General features: G+C 45.7%; 1 protein-coding gene across 2 annotated transcripts in view; it reads left to right on the top strand.

The window, feature by feature from the left end:
- Positions 1-1,406: 1,406 nt before the first annotated feature.
- ADORA1 (adenosine A1 receptor) overlaps positions 1,407-15,780 on the top strand; it is a 57,351-nt gene continuing 42,977 nt past the window's right edge. Inside the window, exons 1-2 of one of the 2 annotated variants that reach the window (XM_053393746.1) lie at positions 1,407-1,748; positions 7,151-7,516. In XM_053393746.1, the coding sequence (XP_053249721.1) occupies positions 7,176-7,516 (341 nt within the window). In that variant the 5' untranslated portion in view covers positions 1,407-1,748; positions 7,151-7,175. Of the gene's footprint in view, positions 1,749-7,133; positions 7,517-15,780 lie in introns of those variants that run through there. The other variant, XM_053393745.1, reaches the window with a different exon arrangement.

Below are 15,780 nucleotides of genomic sequence, written 5' to 3'. Positions count from 1 at the left end.
CTGGTGGAAAAGTAGTCTCCTTGGCATTGCCCTGATCTCCTCACCCTGAGCCAAGGCAGGAGGACCGGAAAAACTTCTCAATGAAGTCTCAATTCCAAATTGGGGGCTTGAGTGGGAAGGTTCTGATCTGTGGTCTTTTCCACTTCCTTTATATCCTCATCAAAGTCATGGGAGGACACTGATCTGTCAGTGATTTCCCTTAGTTCTCTGCCTTCTGATGTTAACTAGATTCAGCTTGTATCAAGCTTTACTGTATCTTCATAACTCACATTTTTATGCTGTGAACTGCCCTGAGATCTTTGGATGAAGGGAGATATATAAATATAATACATAAAGTAAATAAATAAAAATAATAAATATTTTGACATTTTCCATCAGGATGTTCTACCATGGGCCAGTCCCTCAGACCATGTGGTGGGCCGGACTATATTTTGAGGGGGGAAATGAACAAATTCCTATGCCCCACAAATAACCCAGAGATGCATTTTCAATAAAAGGACACATTCTACTCATGTAAAAACACACTGATTCCCAGACCATCTGTGGGCTAGATTGAGAAGGCGATTGTGCCGCATCCGGCCCCTGGGCTTTAGGTTGCCTACCCCTGTTCTACATCTTTTGAAATCAGTTTAAATTATGATTATTTTATTATTTTGAAATGTTTTAAAATGTGATTTTATTTTATTTTAAATTCTATTGTTTCAACTTTTTGATGTTTGCCTCCCTGGGCTCCTTTTGGGTGGAAGGGCAGGATAAAGATTTAATTTATGAATAAATGTGGGGACCTGTTTCTTAATTGTCACCATTTGGTTGGTAATGCTGCTGTTAATGATCCACCCTAGATCAGACGTCAACTTGCCAGTAGGTCTACCAGCTTCATTCCAATGGAGTAGAGCATCAGCAGAAGTCCTCAGCACAGTCACAAGAGGATGTCAAGGTAGTCATGTCTTCAGATACCTCTGAGTCCACTTTTTGCAAGCAGAAGCAAGAGGAGTCTTCTCACTGGCATGGAGATAAATCTTCCTAGGGAACTCAGCTCTGAAATATATATTTTTAGCAGCAGACCGAGTCTTGGAATGGGTGAAACATTAATAGATAAAAGTGTCTCTGAACATGTGCAGAGATCCCTTTCTCTGGTACTGAGTAGATGGAACCTGTTCTCCCATAGCAAGGGCTAAAGAGAAGAGCCCTCTCAATTTTTGAATTAAGCATTTTGCAGCGACAGTGGCTGACTTCTTGGCAAAGGATTTCAGTTCTCTGGGATATGGAAGCAAGAGAAGCTCTCCGATGTGGCTCTGTCTGGTGCAACATTCTGTTGCAGTTCAGCGAGCCAGACCCCACCCTCCACCCTGACACACAAACACACATGCACAAAACAGGCCACTACCTCTTTAAAATATTGCAGGCACAGCCGGTGCAGTGTGCTGGACCATGTGATAGCTTGAAAGGCGGTTAGAAGCTGCAGGAGAGGAGACTTGGGGATGAGAGCTGCCTGCCTGCCTGCATCAGAGTTAAGAATACACTGCAGTGAATCAAGTGCTCCTTCCAACCGGGGGAGTAAAAGTTCATGCCGTAGGGAGAGCAGGGCAGGTTTCATTCATCTGCAGGATGCCAGGAGCCGCGGGGATCTAACGGAGCCATCCGAGAGCAGAATGGTACCTACGCTCCCACAGCCTGCCTGCCCTGGGTGTGAAGTCTTCACTTGGAGGAGGAAACAGTAACACACACTGGAATCTGTGTAGGAGAAAGTGAGTCTGAATCTTGTACTTCCTTGCAGGTTTGGGTCTCTCTCTCTTTGACCACATTGTGCAGGGTTATTTCTGCTACGCGTTTATTGAAGCGGTGGGGTTTAATCTAGAGGCAGGGAAATGTTCAAGAGCAGCAGAGGGAGGCGTATCATTTGAAGGGGAAATCACGGTGAGGAAGGGCTGCCTTTGTTACAGAAATCAGGTCTAAGCATGACAAATATTTGCCTGGAATCTGCTGTACATTTTGGATTCGGGGGTGGGTAGTTCGGAGAGAGTAAGAAATTCCAGGAGGAGAGAAAAGTGAGATTAAAGGGGAGGGAAGGGGCTGGAGATAGTCAGAGGTCAGAGGTGTGAGGGTCAGGGAAATGTATGGATATAGAGATCAGGACGTTGTTTCTCAAGTAAGCTTCTCCTCTCTGCTCCACAGAGATTTCACATGCCACTGTCCCTTGAAATGCTACCAATCTTGTTCTTTCCAAATGAAATCTATTCTCTCCCGAAAAAAATCAGAATAGAAAGGTGTAAAGAAAAGAGAGAGAGAGTATTGTGGCGTTTTGGAGACAAACTGCTTTATTATTATTATTATTATTATTATTATTATTATTATTATTATTACTGCTGCTTGAGCTTTTGCTAGGCTTTGTATACAAGTAATTGTTTCTCTGGAACAATGGCAATGACTTGCTGCATTTGTAGCACTATAGTCCTGATCCAGGACTGATAGCTTTGTAACTGTAAAAGCATAACGAGAGAAGGAGCAGTGGGAGCGAGCATTGTCTCCCTGCAGGAAGAAAAAGCACAGTTCAAAAAGTAGTCTGGATATCTACGTGTGTGGTGGGAAGGGTGTTATTTTTCATGCTGCTATCCAGCAGGAACCCTTGACTGTCGCACCAAAGCATGCAAACACCTTTCACAAGATTGCTTGTCACACTTCTTTGTGTGAAGGCTTTGCTGGGGACAGGTTGAAGTACCATAGGAACATGCTAACTCAGTTTAATCAGAGACCAAGATGGGGCTCCAAAACTGAACTTGTGTACTTTCACCAGTACCCATTTGTCCACACAATAAATCTGCAGTTGCTTCCCATCTGTAGCGTGCAATTTGCATGTCTTCCCTCAAGATAGCACTCATATTGCAGAGTTGTCACCTTTTCCAAACATTCACGCCTTATGAGTGAAACATTGTGTAGCCAGGGACAGGTGGTAAATCCCTTGGATTGTGCTTTAGTTGCTGCTGTGGTTGATGTGTGGAATGTGGTTGCACAAGTCCACCTATTGAATATTTGTCTGTGAAGTGATTACTGCAAGTACACCTCCACCCTATTCTTGACTCTTTTGTGAAACTCTGATTCTGTTATCCAGATAGGATAGGCTGTCCCATTTCTCCAACTTCTGTCTGGAAGTGCACATCTTACTATTTTTTTAAGTTTTAAGGGGTATTATTATTATTATCTTTCTATACTGTATTTGCATAAGGATGCCGTGACGCTGTAGTTCACATGGCTGCCAACAGATGGTGCTGTGAGTTCCAGAGTTACAAGGGATCAGCACCGCTACTGGAAGCCTTTCTCTTTCCCAGTGGCCACCATCACCAGGGGCGAAACAAAGCAGAGAAACCTTTCTCCTCTTTGTCCCACTGCTGCCACTTCCACTACTGATGAGGAGAAAAGCTTCCTTCTTGGCTGCCATCGAGCACAAGAAAGAAGCCTTATTTCAAAATTCAGGATTCTTTCTCAGGCAATGAAGTCTAAGGAGAAAGGGCGATTGGGTGGGGTGGAGTGGGGCTGGCTTGTGAGGTGAAATAAAGCAAGCAGCCCCTAGTTAAAGAAATGTATAGGTTGCTTCACAGCATAAAGTCATCAAAAGGTGTACAAGATAAAATCAGAATAAAAAACAGCAACAGAAGCTCTAAAAACAATAAAATCAGTGCAACAAACTTGCAAAACAATAAAACCACCACTACAAACTCCCAAAACAGCAAAACCATTTTTCAGTGAGTCCCTAAACATCATGATACAAGGTGTCCATCTGATTTCAGCTAGCAGTTGACTCCAGAGAGCTGGAACTGCAACACTAAAAGCCCACTTTCTGGTACAAGGCATAAGGTATTCTCAGCAACACACTGTCTGAGAAACACAATTGCCAGGTTTTGCCAGATATATTTGGTGAAGAAAACCTCAATCGGTGCCCGGTAGTATATTGGCAGCCAGTGGAGCTCCTTTAGCAGATAAGTTATATGGTGTGAATGGTGTGCCTCAGTCAACAACCTAGCTGCATGGCCGGGATACTGCAGTATAGTTCTGCAGAGGTTACTTGCAGAAGTGTCCCCTTTTGGCTAGAGCACATCTCTTGCAAGTTTGCTGGGGTGATATGGAAAGATATTCCCACAAAGAAAAGGGAAGTGGACACAGCTAAGTGGCAGAGCACATGCTTTGCATGCACAGGTTCCTGGGTTCAATCCTTGGTATCTGCAGTTGAAAAAAGGAACTAGGTAGCTGGTGATGTAATTGGCTTCTCTCTCCTCAAGACACTGGAGAGCTCTAATCCAGCAGAATAGGTATTATTATGCTAGATCAGGTGTGAAGAACCTTAGGCCCTCCAGATGTTGCTGAACTGCAACTCCCATCAACCCTGGTAATTGGCCATGATTGCTGGGTCTGATGGGAATTGTAGTTCAGCAGCACCCAGAGGCCCCAAAATTCCCCACCCCTGTGCTAGATGAACAATATTCTGACCTGCATTTCAAAAAAGAGGTGTTTATTGTCTCCGCCTGATGCTTCCTAGAGAGAGAGAGAAAATGAATGCATTAGGAGGAAGTTTGGGAAGTGCTGTTTGAAGTATGCCTCATACAGATGTAATGGTACAAGCCTATATTACTAGAGGGAGAAGCAGACAGGCAGGCAGGCAGACACATTATAAACTTGCTGTGCTGAAGAAAAGGAAGGCTCGTTCAACAATATAGCTCTCCTGCATTAGTGGCAAATGCAAAATGATGCTTTACATTGTTATTGAATGGTAATTGATTGGCTTGTTGTTCCTGCTGAGTCCGAAGCACTTGGAACGAAGTTCCATTGATTTTGGTGAGACTGACTTACTTCCCAGTGTAACTGAGATATAACAGCTCAGGGGCTGAATCACGCTAAATATCTTTTCTGGGGCAGGGGAGCTTGTGAAGCCCAGCAGCCCCACACTTAAGAGCGGAACATCTGGAGCCATGGGAGCACTTCTCATAGCTTCCCACAGCAAGTAGGTTAGCATCAAAAAGAATGCAGAGAAACAATAGGGCGTTCCAAATTCATTAATCCACCACCACCTTAATAATATCGGCCTAAATCTGTCCTAAATTTCATGGTCAGTGTAATATGCCGGTTTATGAGGTTCCCCTGGTGGTAACCCATGGAGGAGCCTTTTTGGTGTTGGCTCTGCATCTGTGGGATGGGTTCCTTATTGAAGTGCATCCTGCCCCAGCCTTACATTCTTTTAATTGCAAGGTAAAAAAAGAACACTATTTTTGGTCCAGCTTTAAGAGGCTGCTGGGCTAAGTCGTTTCAGTGATGCAATGAATTATGTTATTTATCATAATTATTTCCATGTTTCTTTTTATTGTGCAGTATGTTTTTTATCCTACCTTGTTTTTGTAAACCGCTCTGTGACCATTTTTGGTGAAGGGCGGTATAGAAATCTCCTAATAAAATAAATAGAGCAATAAATAAAATAGGAAGAAAACAGGGATTTCAGGGATGTAAGGAAGACGCTGCAGGATCAGAACAAAGGCCTGTCCCAGGGAAGGTGAACCAGCAGTCTTCCAGATGTTGTTGTACTACAACTCCCATCCAACTCCAACATCTGGTGGGCTACAGGTTCTCCATTTTTGGCCAGCCTAGTTCAGCATCCTGTTTTCTTCCTTGACCAACCAGGTGCATATGGGATGTCCGCAGGCAGGACATTAAGGCGGTCCTGCTGTTTCCCAGCAACTGGTATCAGAGGAATGCTGTCCCTGATTCTGGAGTTAATAATCAGCCATCTTTACTAATAGCTATGGAATGTGATTTATCAGGAAGAGAGGTTTCTAGAAAATGTGGGACAAACAGGGATTGTCCCTGTTAAATAGGGACACTTGGAGCATTTGCAAATTATCAGTATAGCTTTAGTTACATAAAGACAAAATCCTCCTCTCTGGTATTTTCTTGTAAACCACAAAGCCAGCATATAAAAGACATCCCCAGTGACTGCAATCCTGGGGTGTGTGGGTTTTTTTGGAGGGGGAATACTTTGGAAGTTTGCCAAAGCCTGATAATCTTGTAGACACAATGGAATCTATTTTTATTTAAACAAGAATCTTGGAACTAGGCATGTGTGGACAAGGGTGGCCACTTCTCTTAGGAACTTTCATAAGGCTAGTCTTCTGCAACCATGTGACCAATCAGCAGCATTCAGAGATGCTCTCTTAATGCTGTTTAAAAACTACCTGGCTGCTGAACTGGAGAGATAGGGACCAGAGGTGAAATTCTAAATCTCTCATTGCAGCAGCCAATATGGGCAGAAGGGCAGGTTCTCTGCACAGCAGACGCACTGAGATTGCACAGCCCTTTAGTGTGAAGTTCCTGGTGGTGACCAGGCTAGGGATGGCAAATTTGAGCTGGAAATAGTCGGAGCACAGTCAATGGTATGGAAAGAACAAGGGACCATCATCTGCCAGCACTGGGAAATCATTTGAGGAGTTTTGCAGTGTTTGCGAAGGAAATTGTGGCATGCAAGGAAATCTGTAAACTTACTGAAGTATATAGTCAGGCTATATAACTATTTTAAAAGTTGGTAATGCTTGATTGTGAGGTTATTTTGGATGCCTCTAATGTGGATATCGGGATGCGGGTGGTGCTGTGGGTTAAACCACAGAGCCTAGGGCTTCCTGATCAGAAGGTCAGTGGTTTGAATCTCCGCAACAGGGTGAGTGCCCCTTGCTCAGTCCCAGCTCCTGCCCACCTAGCAGTTCGAAAGCACGTCAAAGTGCAAGTAGATAAATAGGTACCACTGCAGCGGGAAGGTAAGTGGTGTTTCCGTGTGCTGCTCTGGTTCGCCAGAAGCGGCTTAGTCATGCTGGCCACATGACCCGGAAGCTGTACGCCGGCTCCCTTGGCCAATAAAGCGAGATGAGTGCCACAACCCCAGAGTTGTCCACAACTGGACCTAATGGTCAGGAGTCCCTTTACCTTTACCTTTAATGTGGATATATTTGTGTATGGTTTTAATTGCTGTTAGCTGCCCTGGGTTCCAGGAGGATGAAAGGCAGGGTATGAAAGCAATACCTAAGCGAAGAAATGCAAAAATGAAAGATGTTTGGGTTTTGAATACTTTGGTGGTCTCTTCTGTCTTTAAAACACATGACTCCTTTGATCCTTTCAGGCAACACAAGGGTTCTCAGAGCACCATGCCGCATCACATCTCGGGCTTCCAGGCTGCCTACATCACTATCGAGGTGCTGATCGCCCTTGTCTCCATACCTGGGAATATCCTGGTGATCTGGGCCGTCAAGGTGAACCAGGCCCTGCGGGATGCCACCTTCTACTTCATCGTCTCCCTGGCCGTTGCAGATGTAGCTGTGGGAGCCCTTGTCATCCCGCTTGCCATCATCATCAACATTGGACCACAGATACATTTTTACAGCTGCCTGATGGTGGCATGTCCTGTCCTCATCCTCACTGAGAGCTCCATCCTGGCACTGCTGGCCATTGCTGTGGATCGCTACCTCAGAGTAAAGATTCCAATGCGGTAAGAGACACCCATGCCGGAGGGAGAAAATATTGCCAGAGGCGGAGTTAGATTTCTTTTGGGAGGGGGTGTCATATAGAAGGTCATGTTGCACAGGGAGAAATCTGTGCTTCTTCTGTGGAGTCTGGTGGCTTTGTCAGGATTCTCAAAATCTCAAAGGCGTTCCCCCCTTCTTCTTCTTTTTCTTGAACCTGGTCCACTGAGGCATTTGCCAGTGAAGCTGATGCCTTGCCTGCCATCATTTGGGACCCTCGGTGGACGTGCTGCTGCAAGCTGTCAGCTTCTGCCTTGCTCTGACAAGCGAGAATGTGTACACGGCAGCAATGATGTTGTTGTAATGGTTTGTGGACTGAGTAAGTGCAAGGAGGCCCTGTTTAGTTGTTCCTTAGCCTGTGCTAAGAGATAAAAGGGATCTAAGCAACATAACAGGTTGTATTCCTTTAAATTATACAGTATACTGTACCTGCTTTGGGGTGGGGGGGGATGATAGAGGATGCGGGAGAAAATTGACTCAGTTCACTTTTAAAGGTGAACCGACCTATTTCACAGCTTCTGAAACAATATGCAAACTCAAACAGCTGTCCTTGGAAATTCACGCTTCTCAAAATTTTGCAGTTCCAACCAAACAATGTTCGCAAAAATGCATTTACTAAAGTGTGCATTAAAATGCATATCTTCGTGAAAATAACATACAAAATGCATTATATTTGGCGAAAATGTTTTGCAAAAATGAATACAGAAATGTGTACATGCATTAGGATGAATTTGGAAAAAAAATTGCCTGTGAATTTTCATGAGGAATTTAAAAGAAAAATCACAAACTGAGGTGGAAATATGGACAACCGAGCTTAAGACTGGAAAAATGAAAAACTGAAACTGATGGATTCACTCATCCCTAAAATGGTCTGAAGTTACTGATGTCTCTTAATTTGATGGGTCTGTTCTGAATAGAACTGACATCGGACACAACCCTAAGTACCCCATGGGTGAGAAGTTGTCAACCCCATATTGCCGTCATTAATGATTGCTCAACTTGACACAATGTCTCATGTATAGGACTGAGCTGAGGGTTGGCCCCAGGATCTTTCCGGAGGCTCAGCCTGCCCTCAGCTGCCTGTCTTCCTACTTACAACCAGTCCATGCAGTGGCACTACCTGTCAGCTTCCTCCCCCTTAGTCTCTTAGAGATGGGGGCGGGACTTTAATTAATTGTCTCTGTCTGTCATTGGTTCTGACTCCACCTATGGGGAGTCTCCCTGCCTGCTGCCTGGCCATTCCTGGTGGGCACCACCAGCCCCATTGCATTCTATATCACATGTCTTTAAATATACAGTGGTACCTTGGGTTACAGACGCTTCAGGTTACAGACTCCTCTAACCCAGAAATAGTACCTCGGGTTAACAACTTTACCTCAGGAGGAGAACAGAAATCGCGCAGCAGCGGTGCGGCGGCAGTGGGAGGCCCCCATTAGCTAAAGTGGTACCTCAGGTTAAGAACAGTTTCAGGTTAAGAATGGACCTCCAGAATGAATTAACTTCTTAACCTGAAGTACTACTGTAAAGGTACAGGTAAAGGGACCCCTGACCATTAGGTCCAGTTGTGACCTACTCTGGGGTTGCAGCGCTCATCTCACTTTACTGGCTGAGGGAGCCAGCGTTTGTCCGCAGACAGCTTCCGGGTCATGTGGCCAGCATGACTAAGCCACTTCTGGTGAACCAGAGCAGCGCACAGAAATGCCGTTTACCTTCCCGCTGGAGCGGTACCTATTTATCTACTTGCACTTTGACGTGCTTTCGAACTGCTAGGTTGGCAGGAGCAGGGACCGAGCAATGGGAGCTCACCCCGTTGAAGGGATTCGAACTACTGACCTTCATGATCAGCAAGTCCTAGGCTCTATGTTTTAACCCACAGCGCCACACATTTCCTCTATTTCAGATCTTCAGGCTGTGAGTGCTGTTGTTTATGTAGCCAGAACAGCTATTGGGGAGGACAGGGAGATAATAGCCCCCATAAGAAGCCCCCTCTGTGCTTCTCACAGAGAGTCCAGGTTTGAGCGTGAAAATTTTAAATAACCCTTCGCTGATTGTCCAGCGTACTATGTGTTTAAGAGTAAATAATATAATTATCCTCACTTATGTACACGTTAATAACTATTTGCGCTGACTGTGTACTTAACTTATTACTAGCTTTGCCACTTTCCTTGGGGCTGGCAGAGGGCCCACCCCACATATACTTAAAGGTCACATCATCCCAATATGCCTGACTGAACAGCCTGAGCAGGCTGGGATTTGGGGCATCGTTTTCCGTGGCAGCAGAATTGCTGACTGCCACGTCTCAGCCAGGTGACAGCACAGAACAGCATGTGGAGCTGTTGGCTGTGCTGTGTTTCCACCCACACAGTTAGCGCAATATGCTCTAGCACCAGATCTCAAAATAGGATTGATTTTTTTTAAAAAAAAGCATTTGGCTTGCAACTCAGCCACATAAGGGATCTTTACTCACCCCCTTCATGAGGCTGAGAGTAAGGAAACCTTCCTCCTTGTGAAAGAGTAAGTCTAGCTGAGGCAATTTGGCTAGCAGAAATGTAAAAGCAACCTTTAAATACCTTTAAAGTGCTGTGGCTCCAACTTTAACCAGTCATGGCTTCCCCCAAAGAGTACCGGAAGCTGAAGTTTGTTAAGCTGAAAGTTGCTAGGGATTGTTTGTTAAACCAAAAGGAGCATCTCCACCCCCATTGTTCTGCCCGGACACTGGGGTCCAGCTCCAAGGGCCTTCTGGAAGTTCCCTCACCACGAGAAGCAAAGTTACAGGGAACCAGGCAGAGGGCCTTCTCAGTAGTGGCTCCTGCCCTGTGGAACGCCCTCCCATCAGATGTCAAGGGAATAAACAACTATCTGACATTTAGAAAACATCTGAAGGCAGCCCTGTTTAGGGAAGTTTTTTAATGACTGATGTTTTAATGTATTTTTAATCTCCTGTTGGAAGCCGCCCAGAGTGGCTGGGGAAAGCCAGCCAAATGGGTGGGGTATGTAATAAAATCATCATCATCATCATCATCATCATCATTATTATTATTATTATTATTATTAACCATCTTGTGAGATGAATAGGGGTCTCCCAATAACTGCAAACCACAGCGCCCATAATTCTTTGGAGAGAAGCCATGACTGGTTAAAGTGGTATTATAGCATTTTCAAGCTATGTTGTGAATGTGGCTTGAAGTTGCCTATCAGTAGACAAAGCAGGCATATGGGCATAGCTGTCAACCTTCCCTTTTTTTGCGGGAAATTCCCTTATTCCAGCACCATTTCCCGCTGCTTCCTGCTGCTATCCCGGGTTGTTAGATATCTCGTAGACTGTCCCCGGGACAGGTGAGGCTGCTGATCCCTTATTTTCGAGGCTGCTGATCCCTTATTTTCAAATCTGAAAGTTGACAGCTATGCATATGGGTCACCTGTCCACAGCCTTCCCTATTATGATGAAATGTGCTGCATTTCTTTTTAAATTATAGTAATAATTCCTAAATGTCTATCTACACATATAAATTAGCACAGGCAGGTTCATGCAAAACTGTGCCCTCTTTTAGTCCTCCTTTTTAGACAATGTATTTCCTATTTGTGGTATTGTGTTTGTGGCCCCCTCCTTAAGGATGGTGCACATTTGTATGACCCAGTGATAAAATGCATTCAGGAGAGCTATTTGTCTTCTGGTCCCTCTGCTGTACTTTGGCATTAGTAGCAACAGAATAATTAACAGTTCAGCTGGTAGCCGTATGAGGAGGCCAGGAGGAAGGCAGCCAGTGGTGTAGAAGCATTGCATAGGGACACTCATTCCCTTTCTCTCCTTGTTCTAAGCAAATAACTCTCTCCAACATCTCTGTTGGCTTCAGGCTGATTCAACACTTTTGCATTGCTCTTGGGTGGTAAATTGAATTGTTAGCTCAAGTGCAAGGCTGAGTTGCACTGTATAGTACATGTAGAAGTGCTTGTAGCTCATTGGGAGAACATGTACCTTGCATGTAGAAATCCCCAGATTCAACCCCCAGAATCTTCAGGTAGAGCTGGGAGAGAACTCTCTCTGAAACTTTGGAGGTAACTTTGAAGATAACACTGAGCTAGATAGACTAATGGTCATCTGACTTGGGATAAGTAAGCTTTCTATGTGTTGAACACATTTAGAAGCTTTCTATGTTTTTGACACATTTAGAACTCTCTCTCTCTCTCTCTCTCTCTCTTTTTTTTTTTATATAATATTTTTATTAAACAATTTTTTATATTAACAGAAACAAGACGTACATAAACAAACAACAAACAATAATAGAACAAAAAACAAGTACCATTTCATGACCCAATTTCTAAACCTTACTTCCTCGACTTCCTCTTGCTTCCCGTTTCTGTATTCCAAATTCTTACAATTATTCAGCGAATCTTGCCTTGTTTTACTATAAATTTATGCTAGTCATCCTTATTCTCTTTGTCTTAACCATTACTAATAGTAACCATTTATTTTGATCCAACATCATTCTAACTGTCATTAATTTTATAGTATTTCTTTAAATAGTCCTTGAACTTTTTCCATTCTTCTTCCGCCGCTTCTCTTCCCTGGTTTCGGATTCTGCTCGTCATTTCTGCCAAACTCATGTAGTCCATCACCTTCATCTGCCATTCTTCCAGTGTGGGTAGATCCTGTGTCTTCCAGTACTTTGCAATGAGTATTCTAGCTGCTGTTGTAGCATACATAAAAAAAGTTGTATCTGTCTTTAGCACCCCCTGGCCGACAATACCCAAGAGAAAGGCCTCTGGTTTCTTGGGGAAAGTATATTTAAATACCTTTTTCTCCCTGGTTTCACCTCAGATCGTATAAATCTTTCGCCTTTTTCTCTCTCTCTCTCTCTCTCTCTCTCTCTCTCTCTCTCTCCCTCCCCTCCCTCTCCCCCTCCCTCCCTCTCTCTCTCTCTCTCTCTCTCTCTCTCTCTCTCCAACTTCTCAATCTTTTTGCAGTAAAAAATATCCTCTTGATTAGGACCCCCTACTCTGTACTGATGGGACGCGGGTGGTGCTGTGGGTTAAACCACAGAGCCTAGGGCTTGCTGATCAGAAGGTCGGCGGTTCGAATCCCTGCGACGGGGTGAGCTCCCATTGCTCGGTCCCTGCTCCTGCCAACCTAGCAGTTCAAAAGCACGTCAAAGTGCAAGTAGATAAATAGGTACTGCACCAGCGGGAAGGTAAACGGCGTTTCCATGCGCTGCTCTGGTTTGCCAGAAGCGGCTCAGTCATGCTGGTGACATGACCTGGAAGCTGTATGCCAGCTCCCTCGGCCAATAAAGCGAGATGAGCGCTGCACCCCCAGAGTCGGTCACGACCGGACCTAATGGTCAGGGGTCCCTTTATCTTTATCTTTACTCTGTACTGACCTTTTTGTAGCCGGGATGTTGGCTCCCAAAAGTACAGCTGCTCCCTAAATGATAGAGTCTGGCATGGAGCAAAGCTGGTTCAAGGAGGAAGAATAGCTGTATTATAGGAATCTAGTTGTAAAACAGTAAATTCTGGGTTGGGGATTCCTGTTGGAAATAAAAGGTTCTGAGAGTAACAGATCAGGATGAGTGGTTCGGTCTGCTTTCCCCCACAACATAATCCCCAACTGCAGGCAAGGATGCAGTCATACAGATGCATGCAGAGTTTTAAAAACTGTATTGTCAGTATGTCTCTGCAGTAGACTGGCGGAGAGCGTTTGGAGGGAATGGGCAGAGGTGGGCTCCCTGAAAGGGGAACCCACAGAAATGGTTGCAAGCTGGGAGAGGGCAGGTAGAGAATACTGCAAACACACTGTCTCCTTGCCCATAGGCTGATGGCAGGGTCCAAACAGATAGATGCCAGGAAGAGCTTCCCTGCAGGCTCTTGCGATCCAGGCAGCGGGACGGCTGCAGCTGCGACACACTGGGAGCCCAGCTGCGATCGGATTCTGGAATGCGTGAGCAGCAGCATTGTGGAAATTTATGCTGAGGCATTCTCTGCTCGGAGACACAGCACAACCCTTCAGCGCGTGCCGAGCCAAAACCTGTCTGTCTGCTATAGTCCTGTGGGAGTCTTGATTGACAGCCTAAAGACAGAAGCAAGCCCTGGGCGGTAGCAGGCAGTGCAGAAGGGGCACGCCCGTTGTCTGCCCACATGGATGCAGTTTAATATCTTATCGGTTGGCTGTGCAGAATTCAGAACCAGAGAAGAGAGGGCAGGTGGTGGCCTTTGCTATAGCCACGGAACCTGCAAAGCAAGATTGCTTCTCTGATTGGATGTAGAAGCATGAAGGGCATTTCCCAGTGCTTCTGCCTGGCTAGGTCACGGAAAGGACAAGCACCGCTAAACCTCCTTGTTTTGTCTCAGTTGTAGGCAGAGTCCCCTCTTTAATTCTTTGGTCTGGTTATCAGCTGCAAACACACTGGGCCCTGTTTGCAGCCTGCCTTCTTGTTTGCAAAGTGCGGCCGTCACGGGTGGTGTCCTGGCACGGGAAGCTAGGGCTGATTTTCTGGTGTGACTGGTTGCTGGAGCCACCGGGTCCCCGGAGCAGAGCAGGCAGCGTGAGTGGCAGTGACTCATCTCCAGACAGGTTTGCTGCCTGAGGCAATAGAGCCTGCCCGGCTTCTGGAACTTGGCTGACTGAGCCTTGCTCTGAATTTCATGACTCACAAAGGAAGGTGGTCTCCTTGTACTCAGGTTTTTACTGGAATATTTATTTTTTCTGTACATGATGACCTTTAAGCACAGGCTGGAGATTAACCCCCATTGTTGGCAGAGACAGATACAGGGCTTATCCACACTTAACTTTCCCGCACTCTTTCCAGGCACAGCCTGCACTTCAAAGCTCTGTATCCAGAGCTTTCTCTGCAACCCCCCCCCCCAGCACTATTTATTTATTTATTTAGTATACTTCCCTATACCCATAAGTCTCAGGGTGGTTCACAGACACTGGCGGAGTAACAGGGGTGCGGGGATAGCGCACTGCCTCCGGCGGCACGATCCCAGTGGGGTGCCATTGCAGCTGACTCCCCCGCGCTGGGCGCCAGGCCCCCGCAGGGAGCACGCCACACCCCCAGGACACGTGCCAGTCCTGCTAGTCTTTTTGCACTAGCAGCAATCATGGGAAGTGACAGTCACTGTAGGACTGTATACCAAAGCCTGCTAACTTCCTGTGCTCACCACTTGAAAAAAGAACTTATTGTGCCCACTGCAATGGGAGTTTTGCAGGTGTATTCTGCAACATGCCATTGATGCAATATCAGTGCATTGGTGGTGGATTCATATTGGACCACCCACACATCATTCTGCTTTATTAGTTGTTCTGTGATGCTTCCCCGGTCTTACTGCATCATTGCAGTCAGAAGGGGCACTCTTGCACTATAGCACTACAAGAGCAGGACACACACAACTCCTAACTTTTGTGGTGTGGAAAATTACAGGAGTTCAGCAGGAATTTGTGGGATGTGCACCAACTGGAAACAAAGCAGTATGTCCATCCTGGAACTTTTGCAGAAGCAAACAGTCGGTGTAGATAAAACTGAGGTAAATTGACCAAGTATAAGGCAGATTCCAATGTTTTCTCATGGTGAAATGCTGCTTGATCAAATTATGTCAATGAACAGTTGAACAAGTGAAACCAACCACCTGTCTCCTTGATCCTTGCCCATGCTGGCTAAAAAAAACGAGCCGGGAAGGTCTGGACGATGGGCTCTGCAGGGTGGTGAATGCTTCCCTCTGTGATGGAGTCTTCCCAGCCCTGCTGAAAGAGGCAGTCATTACACCACTTCTTAAAAAAATATCTTTGGACCCGGCAGATATGGCCAACTATCGCCCAGTCTCAAATCTTCCATTCTTGGACAAGGTGATTGAGTGGGTGGTTGCAGAACAACTACAAGCACGCCTGGAGGTTGTGGACCATTTGGATCCCTTCCAGTCGGGATTCAGGCCTCAACATGGGACTGAAACTGCCTTGGTCCCGCTGGTCAATGATCTCTGGCAGGCTGGGGACAAAGGTGAAAGCTGTTTCCTAGTTCTGCTGGATCTCTCAGCGGTCTTTGACACCATTGATCATGACATCCTTCTGGACCGTCTAGAGGAGCTGGGAGCTGGGGGCACTGTTATACAGTCTACCACAGGCATAGGCAAGCTCCGGCCCTCCAGATGTTTGGGACTACAATTCCCATCATCCCTGACCACTGGTCCTGTTAGCTAGGGATGATGGGAATTGTGGTCCCAAACATCTGGAGGGCCG

This window comes from Podarcis raffonei, chromosome 6, assembly GCF_027172205.1.
Source record: "Podarcis raffonei isolate rPodRaf1 chromosome 6, rPodRaf1.pri, whole genome shotgun sequence".
Taxonomy (NCBI): Eukaryota; Metazoa; Chordata; class Lepidosauria; order Squamata; family Lacertidae; genus Podarcis; species Podarcis raffonei.
The sequence above is the reverse complement of the archived record's forward strand: the minus strand, read 5'-3'. Positions and strand labels throughout refer to the sequence as shown.